Source organism: Oncorhynchus gorbuscha, linkage group LG17 (assembly GCF_021184085.1).
Source record: "Oncorhynchus gorbuscha isolate QuinsamMale2020 ecotype Even-year linkage group LG17, OgorEven_v1.0, whole genome shotgun sequence".
NCBI lineage: Eukaryota > Metazoa > Chordata > Actinopteri > Salmoniformes > Salmonidae > Oncorhynchus > Oncorhynchus gorbuscha.
This window is the reverse complement of record NC_060189.1, coordinates 34,266,016-34,276,415: the sequence shown is the minus strand read 5'-3', so window position 1 is coordinate 34,276,415 and position 10,400 is coordinate 34,266,016. Positions and strand designations below refer to the sequence as shown.

The 10,400-nt window shown below is 44.1% G+C and overlaps 1 protein-coding gene across 8 annotated transcripts in view; it reads left to right on the top strand.

Annotated features, from left to right (window-relative positions):
• The first annotated feature begins 692 nt into the window (after positions 1-692).
• The window catches only part of hectd1 (HECT domain containing 1), a 28,128-nt gene continuing 18,420 nt past the window's right edge, over positions 693-10,400 (top strand). For 5 of the 8 annotated variants that reach the window (XM_046309408.1, XM_046309407.1, XM_046309403.1 and 2 more), the window contains exons 1-10: positions 693-951; positions 2,844-3,127; positions 3,404-3,638; positions 4,107-4,334; positions 4,544-4,825; positions 5,362-5,632; positions 5,994-6,070; positions 6,594-6,692; positions 9,045-9,159; positions 9,989-10,163. In XM_046309408.1, the coding sequence (XP_046165364.1) occupies positions 2,988-3,127; positions 3,404-3,638; positions 4,107-4,334; positions 4,544-4,825; positions 5,362-5,632; positions 5,994-6,070; positions 6,594-6,692; positions 9,045-9,159; positions 9,989-10,163 (1,622 nt within the window). In that variant the 5' untranslated portion in view covers positions 693-951; positions 2,844-2,987. Of the gene's footprint in view, positions 952-982; positions 1,081-2,843; positions 3,128-3,403; positions 3,639-4,106; positions 4,335-4,543; positions 4,826-5,361; positions 5,633-5,993; positions 6,071-6,593; positions 6,693-9,044; positions 9,160-9,988; positions 10,164-10,400 lie in introns of those variants that run through there. The other 3 variants (XM_046309405.1, XM_046309404.1, XM_046309401.1) reach the window with 2 other exon arrangements.

Genomic DNA, 10,400 nt, shown 5'->3' with positions numbered 1-10,400 from the left:
ATCCTCTTTGATTAAAAACAATGTTCATGTTAAGTTACCATACAAAAGTATCCTGGATGGCCGAGTGTGGAAGAATGTATGTTAAATATGTTAAATTTCTGGTTTAAAGGGACACTGATCAGAATGAGGATTTATTAAATGGATGCAAGTGTCAATATCAATCAAATGCAATGAAAAGAGAATTGACAGTATGATAATGGATGTCAATCATGTGATGAAGGTTCAGAAAGTTAACGCTACAAATGAGTTTCTGCAATAACAAATCTGGTACTGAGGACATTGTCCTGCTTTCAGCTTGGCTTTTGCTCAGGCTATTTGACACTTTCATACTGTAGCTGTGTGGATACTATAAAATAATAGTCTGTATGTAATGTAACCTGTCATTTTATTTTGTAAACTGTACAAATGAAAATATTGGTTGAATAAACACATTTTCTAATGGCAGTGTTATCAATAAAGCCTACATTTCCTTTAATCATTGCTTCATTTGTCTATAACACATGAGGTATGACACCATATGCATATGTTTTTAGCCTTTTCTGACTGCCTGTAATATTCAAGAATGATACCAATTTGAGTATGCCCAATGAAGATAGTTACCCTAGAATGTTGGGGGGCCACAGTGGGGTCCATCGTTTACATAAAGTAATTATGGAAATGTGGTCTGTGCTTTTCTACGTATTGTAGCGCCGCCTTCCATACGGTGAATGGAGTATACACTAGGACGCTTCGTAGCCTCGTGATACATACGACGGAGAGCCAACTGTGTTACCGCAACGGCTCTCCATTTCGCTCGGATGTGTGTATTGCATTTACCGTCCACTTTGACCTTAATGTCTCGGTAAAAATACCTAGGAATTACGTTTTTCTGTTGCTTAGGTTCGCTTGTTCCTCTACATACTATTTGGTTTGATCGACCGTCATTTTCTTCTCGTCATCTGCTGAAAGACGGTGAGTGATTATCTGATATGTTGTTGCTGTAAACCAAGCGACCCAGTTTTTCCTATGTGCTGTGACTGACGGAACGGTGGCGGCCTTGGGCTCTCCTGGAACTGAAGCCTCGCGGATTAGGTGTTCATGGTCAGGCCATGTATTATAACATTGTAGCTGTTATTACGACCGTGGTTTGAACTGTTCAGTATTTTCCAATTATCAAAATATGCATGTTGGCGAGTAAATATGTTCTGCTTGTAATGTAATTGTTTAATTTTAGACAACTAGCTAACGAGACACCGAGTTAACTCCTAACGCTGTTCAGATTAGCTAACGTTACACTGACAAACATCAGCTTGTTGTAGTCAATTGGCTAAAACTGATATACAGTGATCAACTAGAAAAGCACAATTTTGCCTGTTGGCGTACTTTCTATACAGTCCGCTATGTTTAGATTCCCTCCCACCACACACTTAGCTTGAAGTAGCTAACTAGTATTTAATATACTAGAATTTACTGGCAAAAGTCTTTTAACCGGTCACCAGTTACTTGCTAACAAACGTAACAATCCCTAGCCAGCTATTTAGCTAAATGTAGCCAAAAGTGAACTACATTAACGTAACTGACTACAGTACTAAAATAAACAATCCCTAGCTAGCTAGTCAATTTAGCTAAATGTAGCCAAAAGTGAACTACATTAACGTATCTGACTACAGTACTAAAATAAACCATCCCTAGCTAGCTAGTCAATGTAGCTAAATATAGCCACAAGTGAACTACATTAACGTATCTGACTACAGTACTAAAATACAGTTTATGGAAGAACAACATCAGATAATAATGTAGCTAACTGGTCAACGTTATGACGTGTCTTCGTGGACAGATGGCTATGCTGATAGAGCTGGGCTAGCTAGCGAGTCAGTAACGGTGGGGGCCTTATCTAGAGCTAGCAACTGGTACCTTGTTTGTTTAACTATGCAGTTTAGCTCGTTTGTACCTAACAGTACGGTTTTTATACTGCTTTTTTTTTAGCTAGCTAGGTTGTCTGTCACAACTGCAACGTCAGTAGTTTGTCAATTACAGTAGCAAAGGTAGCTAACAGTAGCAAGCTAACTTAGTCATGTAGCTAACGTTAGCTGGCCTGCAGTGGCAGTAAAAATGAACCAAGTCATGATCTAACTAGCTAGCTAGATAGGCCTATTTTAAAGAACTGCTGACTTGAACATATTTGCTGTCCTTTATGGCGATATTTGTGACATTAGGTACTATAATAATGATGATCATGTCACTTTAGTGAAGAGATGTCTGCACATAGGCTTAATTAGTGTCTCTATTGTCAGACTGTAAATAATGAAAGGTGGATCAATTCTACTTACCTACAATACTTTTTTGGACTTTCTGTTTGTATCTCAAAGGAAATGGAACCTAGGCCTAAATCCTACACAACAGCTCAATACAACCTCTTGGGTTGCTAGAGCCATAGAAACCTCAAGCACTCAATTTGTGATTAATCTGTTGATAAGATGATCTGCCCCTAGCCTGTAGCCATCCAGGCTCAAACAAAGGAGACAGTTCTGCTGTTAATCAGTGTAGTCCACCCCCCAACTGAAAATATTTGATCTCACTATTGTGTTGAGATGGTACCTCCACTCTACATACAGAAGCCGAAGAACAGGTTTTGTGCCCCACTTATTTTCCTGAGAGGAAAAGTCAGTTGTTGTTTAGTTATTTATACCAATTACCTTGTTTCAGCTGTTACACATAAACTAGCTACACACCTTTGTCGTTCTGACTTACCCAACATAATTCCATTGGCAACTGCAAGTTTGAGGCAGCCATGATTAAACTAAATGCCTGCTTTCTCTACCCCTCTTTTTCTACCTTCTCTCTCCCATCCCTTCCTCCCCCAGGTGAAGGAGGACTTCATGAAACACGGGAGGGAGCATTGATTGGACCTATCAGTGTTTTTGCCATCCAGCGGATGAGTCCCCAGCTCAGCCCACAGCAGTGATTGGGCTAGGTGCCAGATAGGGAGCTGTAGCAGGGGGGTGATCATGGCGGACGTGGACCCAGACACCTTGCTGGAGTGGCTCCAGATGGGCCAGGGAGATGAGAGGGACATGCAGCTGATTGCCCTGGAGCAGCTCTGCATGCTGCTGCTCATGTCTGACAATGTGGACCGCTGCTTCGAGACGTGAGTCACAGACACACACATTCAACTGTTGACCTGACAAATGTCAACTGTTGTGCTCACAAACATCTCTCAAGCATCCCAAGTTGTTGTCCTCAACAGTATGACAATGCAGTGCTTATACAAACTGTGTATAATGACAAAACAACAACTCCTTTTATGTGATTACCGAGTCATGCACAGCTGCTTGTTTACATGTCATTCAAGAGGTACATAAGAGGTCTTCTAATGGGATAAATACAAGTTTTATAAAATAAAATAAAATGTCATCTCTCCCAGGTGTCCACCACGCACATTCCTCCCAGCCCTGTGTAAGATCTTCCTGGACGAGAGCGCTCCGGACAACGTGCTGGAGGTGACGGCCCGCGCCATCACATACTACCTGGACGTGTCGGCTGAATGCACCCGCAGGATCGTTGGCGTGGAGGGGGCTATCAAGGCACTGTGTAACCGCCTGGTGGTGGTGGAGCTCAACAACAGGACCAGCAGAGATCTGGCAGAGCAGTGTGTCAAGGTATGCTTTTTTTATTACGAAAATGCTCCTGACGAAGACTCCGTTAGGGAACATCATACCAGTGTGGAGATCTAGTTTTTGGTTCTACATTATTCAATTATGCCCCCTGCCTTTTTAATTTTGCATGTGATCAACTGGTGGCTTCAGGCTCCCTTTCACTGTTTACGCAAGAGAACGTTCTTTCCCTTTTTACCGGAGACGTTTTATTCAAATCAGAAGATGCAAATGAAGCCTTGAATATGCAGGTCATATTTCCTCTCTGTAGAGTACACAACAAGTATATATGTTTGAGGAAGGGCTTATATTTGTTGTAGAATAATAGAGAACATGCTCACTCTCAAAAGTAGTCGGGTGCTGTGTACAGGCCATAGTGAGATTGACCACACACCATAAAATAACGCCGTAAATAATCAATAATGAATGTATTATTTTGTTGGCTGAACTTGTGTTTGTGGTGTCATTTGTCAGGTGCTGGAGCTGATCTGTACCAGGGAGTCTGGAGCAGTGTTTGAGGCCGGGGGTCTGAACTGTGTGCTTAGCTTCATCCGGGACAGCGGTCATCTGGTCCATAAGGACACCCTGCACTCCGCCATGGCTGTGGTGTCTCGCCTGTGCAGCAAGATGGAGCCCCAGGACTCCTCTCTGGAGACCTGTGTGGAGTCCCTCTCCAGCCTACTCAAACACGAGGACCACCAGGTGAATAGAACACCCTCTCAAGAGTCATCGGTGGGGGGAGGCATCCATACACATTGGTGGTGGATGGATGAGTTTTCCCTTTACCATATAAATACTTTGATGTTCTGGAAAAGTAGTATATAAATCGACTCCATTATCATCGGAAAGAAGCTCAAAGGCCTGGTTGACTCAGTCGCTATTGATTTAAAATGCAACCCGTTGATCCACAGGTGTCTGACGGGGCTCTGCGCTGCTTCGCCTCTCTGGCAGACCGCTTCACCCGTCGAGGGGTGGACCCGGCGCCTCTGGCCAAGCACGGGCTGACAGAAGAGCTGCTGTCCCGGATGGCTGCTGCAGGAGGCACGGTCTCCGGCCCCTCATCCACCAGTAAGCCAGGCCGGACCTCCACTGGGGCCCAACCCACAGTCGCTGATTCCAAACTCAGCAACCAGGTGTCCACCATCGTCAGCCTGCTCTCTACCCTGTGTAGAGGTTCTCCCCTCGTCACTCATGTAAGGACATTTTACAATTGGTCTTGTTTTTTAAAATATACACTGTTACAAAACAAATTGGTCCAATATACCCTTTCTGAAATGTAATCTTCAAGGACCATCCCAAATCTCAAAGGTACTACACCCTGAGAGGAGTTTTATTAGAATGCTTTTTACATGAAGTCCTTAGCCTTGACAAATTATTGCAGTTTGATTTGCTGCCAAATTGGTAGCTGTGTTTGGTGTTGTGTGCCCTCTGGGACACATTTCTGTATTAGTAAGAATTAATAATTTATTCCAAAACAATTTTATTGGCACAATGTTAATGTATGAACTGCAATATCTTAAAAGCTAACGGTAATAACAAACAAACAACCTTGGAAAGGATCCAGTTTCAGAATATTTCAGTAACGAGCCCTGTATTGTAATGAGAGCTTTGATGAAGTGAGAATGCCTAGCGTAGGAGAGTAATGGATTGGGGTAATTATTTACAGTGGTGTTTTTGTTTTTCCTCCTCCCGGTGTGTGTGCGCCTGTGTGTTTTCTGTGTGTATGTAGGATCTTCTGCGCTCTGCGCTGCCTGACTCAATGGAGAGTGCCCTGCAGGGGGATGAACGCTGTGTTCTGGACACCATGCGTCTGGTGGACCTGCTGCTGGTGCTGCTGTTCGAGGGCCGCAAGGCTCTGCCCAAATCCACCGCTGGCACAACAGGACGCATCCCGGGCCTGCGACGGCTGGACAGCTCCGGGGAGCGCTCCCACCGACAGCTCATCGACTGTATCCGCAGCAAAGACACAGATGCGCTCATCGACGCAATCGACACCGGGGGTGGGTGGATATAGGGTCAAAGGTTATGCACTATAAAGGGAATAGGGCACCATTTGGGAAGCTGACATCCTATGTTTTATTCTTCCTCCTCTTCTTAATAACTAAATGTAAATATCAGGTTGTTTATTGTTCCTGGAGGATGTTGCCGTAGTGATAAAAAGATACCTTTGTTATTAACACCATGTGGTGTTTCTATCTGGAGGCTACAGGGGGTTGTGGCAGAGGAAGCTTGTCCAATCAGGTGGAATGGTGCCCTTTTCCCTCATTCATTTCAGCCTTTTGTTTGTATAATGGTAGATGTATCATGTTTATGATGGCGTGCACGCTTTGTCAGTTCCCTGAAATCATTCCCTTGTTTCAGCTTTTGAAGTGAACTTCATGGATGACGTTGGGCAGACTCTTTTGAACTGGGCCTCTGCGTTTGGCACACAGGAAATGGTAAGATGTTAGCTGTTATTTTTAGACTTGAGTCTGTATCCCTCCATCTCTTTACAGGGTAATTGTAATAGTTTACCGTGTACATTATGGTGGCCATTATGCATCGGAGCAGAACAGAATGGCTCATTGTGCCCAGGAAATTAAGGACAGTATCTCCTCCCTGTTGAGCTGCAAGAACAAAGCAGTTCACAACCAGGAAGTGCTCAAGGCTCTCAAGGTGTCCATAGCAACAAACAGCAGCATAAACATTAATGAATGCTGTGTATCCATAATGTGGCCTAATGCAGCCTGACTACTAGGGTTTGGTTTAATAATTGCTTGTTTGTCACCTCGAAACCAGGTCTGTCTTACAAAACACCTTGTATTCATTAGGCTCCAAACAGAAGAAAATAGACTAGGAAGGACTGCGTGGACTAGTTTTAATAAGAAACATTTATATTTGCTATTTCAAAAATGTTTTTAAAAGTGTTCCTTTGCCTGGACCATGTTGAATAACCCCTGTTTGTTGTGGTTGTTGTCCCAGGTTGAGTTCCTGTGTGAGAGAGGTGCTGATGTCAACAGAGGTCAGAGGTCCTCCTCCCTCCATTACGCTGCCTGTTTTGGGCGGCCTCAAGTAGCAAAGGTAGCTATGCTTTCTTTAACCCTCATAGGAAATATCTTCTGATGCTCTGTTTTTACATTTACATTACATTTAAGTCATTTAGCAGACGCTCTTATCCAGAGCGACTTACAAATTGGTGCATTCACCTTATGACATCCAGTGGAACAACCACTTTACAATAGTGCATCTAAATATTTTAAGGGGGGTGAGAAGGATTACTTTATCCTATCCTAGGTATTCCTTAAAGAGGTGGGGTTTCAGGTGTCTCCGGAAGGTGGTGATTGACTCCGCTGTCCTGGCGTCGTGAGGGAGTTTGTTCCACCATTGGGGAGCCAGAGCAGCGAACAGTTTTGACTGGGCTGAGCGGGAACTGTACTTCCTCAGTGGTAGGGAGGCGAGCAGGCCAGAGGTGGATGAACGCAGTGCCCTTATTTGGGTGTAGGGCCTGATCAGAGCCTGGAGGTACTGAGGTGCCGTTCCCCTCACAGCTCCGTAGGCAAGCACCATGGTCTTGTAGCGGATGCGAGCTTCAACTGGAAGCCAGTGGAGAGAACGGAGGAGCGGGGTGACGTGAGAGAACTTGGGAAGGTTGAACACTAGACGGGCTGCGGCGTTCTGGATGAGTTGTAGGGGTTTAATGGCACAGGCAGGGAGCCCAGCCAACAGCGAGTTGCAGTAATCCAGACGGGAGATGACAAGTGCCTGGATTAGGACCTGCGCCGCTTCCTGTGTGAGGCAGGGTCGTACTCTGCGGATGTTGTAGAGCATGAACCTACAGGAACGGGCCACCGCCTTGATGTTAGTTGAGAACGACAGGGTGTTGTCCAGGATCACGCCAAGGTTCTTAGCGCTCTGGGAGGAGGACACAATGGAGTTGTCAACCGTGATGGCGAGATCATGGAACGGGCAGTCCTTCCCCGGGAGGAAGAGCAGCTCCGTCTTGCCGAAGTTCAGCTTGAGGTGGTGATCCGTCATCCACACTGATATGTCTGCCAGAGATGCGATTCGCCACCTGGTCATCAGAAGGGGGAAAGGAGAAGATTAATTGTGTGTCGTCTGCATAGCAATGATAGGAGAGACCATGTGAGGTTTTTGACCAACATCCCTTGACAAAGGCCCAGGAGCTGGAATGTTGGGCGCTGGTTTATGTTGATTTCAATTAATGTAAATAAATCACCGTGCGTGCGCACTCAGTCCTTCTCTATATGTTGTTTGGAAATACACTACATGACCAAAAGTATGTGGAGACGTGCTCATCAAGCATCTCATTCCAAATCATGGACATTATTAGGGAGTTGGTCCCCCTTTGCAGCTATAAGAGCCTCCAATCTTCTGGGAAGGCTTTCAACTAGATGTTGGAACATTGCTGCGGGAAGGATTATTAAGGTCGGGCACTGATGTTGTGCATTTAGGCCTGGCTCACAGTTTAATTCATCCCAAAGGTGTTTGATGGAGTTGAGGTCAGGGCTTTGTGTAGACCAAGTTCTTTCACACCGATGTCAACAAACCATTTCTGTAATGACCTCGCTTTGGGCATAGGGGCATTGTCATGCTGAAACAGGAAAGGGCCTTCCCCAAACTATTGCCACAAAATTGGAAGCACAGAATTGTCTAGAATGTCATTGTATGCTGTAGCGTTAAGGTTTCCCTTCACTGGAACGAAGAGGTTTAGACCGAACCATGAAAAACAACCCCAGACCATTAACCCTCCTCCCCCAAACGTTACAGTTTGCACTATGCATTGGGGCAGGTAGTGTTCTCCTGGCATCCGCCAAACCCAGTCCGTCGGACTGTCAGAAGGTGAAGCGTGATTCATCACTCCAGAGAACGCATTTCCACTGCTCCCGAGTCCAATGGCTGCAAGCTTTACACAACTCCTGCCGACGTCTGGCATTGCGCATGGTGATCTTAGGCTTGTGTGTGGCTGCTCAGCCATGGAAACCAATTTCATGAAGCTCCTGACAAACAGTTATTGTGTTGACATTGCTTCCAGAGGCAGCTTGGAACTCAGTAGTGAGTGTTGCAACCAAGGACAGGCAAGTGGCCTACCACTTCACGGCTGAGCCGTTGTTGTTCCTAGACGTTTCCACTTCACAATAACGGCACTTACAGTTGACTGGAAATTTGAAGAACTGACTTGTTGGGAAGGTGGCATCTTATGATGGTGCCACGTTGAACATCACTGAGCTCTTCAGTTAGGCCATTCTACTGCCAATGTTTGTCTATGGACATTGCATCGCTGTGTACTCAACGGGTGTGGCTGAAATAGCCAAATCCACAAATTTGAAGGGGGTCCACATACTTTTGTGTAAATAGTGTACAGTTAGACCCTATGCATGTTGCCTTAGTAAACATCGCTGTCTGTGTCTCTAGACTCTACTGCGACATGGTGCCAACCCTGACCTTCGAGATGAAGATGGGAAGACTCCCCTGGATAAAGCCAGGGAGCGTGGCCACAGTGAGGTTGTAGCCATCCTCCAGTCTCCTGGTGAGTTATAATATATGAACATAATCACACCTTCTCATGATTTTCGAGTTGATTGGTTGTTTATTATTGTCCTTGAGGAGGAAATGATTTCGAAGTTACATATACACGTAGAAACAACAACGAGCAAACAACTAACCAGTGGTTTAAAGTGCTGAAGTATAAATACTTTAAAGCACTACTTAAGTAGTTTTTTTGGTATTTATATTTTTGACAACTTTTACTTCACTACATTCCTAAATAATAAAATGTACTTTATACTCCATATATTTTCCATCACCCTCAAAAGTACTCGTTACATTTTAAATGCTTAGCAGGGCAAGGGTCCAAATCACATACTTAACAAAGAAAAAATCCCTGGTCATCCTTACTGCCTCTGATCGAGTGACTCACTAAACACAAATGCTTAATTTGTAAATGATGTCTAAGTGTTGCCCCTGGCTATCTGTAAATAAAAAAAGAAAATGGTGCAATCTGGTTTGCTTAATATAAAGAATATGAAATGATTTATACTTTGTTTTGCTTTTGATACTTAAGTATATTTTAGTAATTACATTTACTTTTAATACTTAAGTATATTTAAAACCCAATACTTTTACTCAACTAGTATTTTACTGGGTTACTTTTGCTTGAGTCATTTTCTGTTAAGTTATCTTTACTTTTACTCAAGTATGACATTTGAACTTTTTCCACCACCGCAACAAATGGACATAGCAGCTGGGTTATCCGGCTGCCAGTAAAAAGAACTTGGTCATGAGTGACCCATATCATGTTCTTTATCTGAAAACAAGGACAGTGGTTATGTGACAACCTGTTGTGTTCTGTTCTGTAGGAGACTGGATGTGCCCCGTTAACAAAGGAGAGGACAAGAAGAAGAAAGATGCGAACAAGGAGGAGGAGGAGGGCAGCGAACCCAAAGGAGACCCGGAGATGGCCCCAATCTACTTGAAGAGACTGCTACCAGTATTTGCACAAACCTTTCAGCAAACCATGCTACCTTCTATTAGGTGACTTTGAGAATCATTTGACTAATCGACCCAAGGTCCATATAAATGTACTGTAACGTTACCAGTGTGTTCTATGCAACATAAAATCATTAGAATGTTACCAATGACTAGGATGATTGACTCAAACACATGTTATACTTATCCCTCCCACCCACACAAGACAAAATGCTCTTGTTACTGTATGAGTTGTCTAAGCTCATAGATATACCCTACCGTTCAAAAGTTTGGGGTCACTTA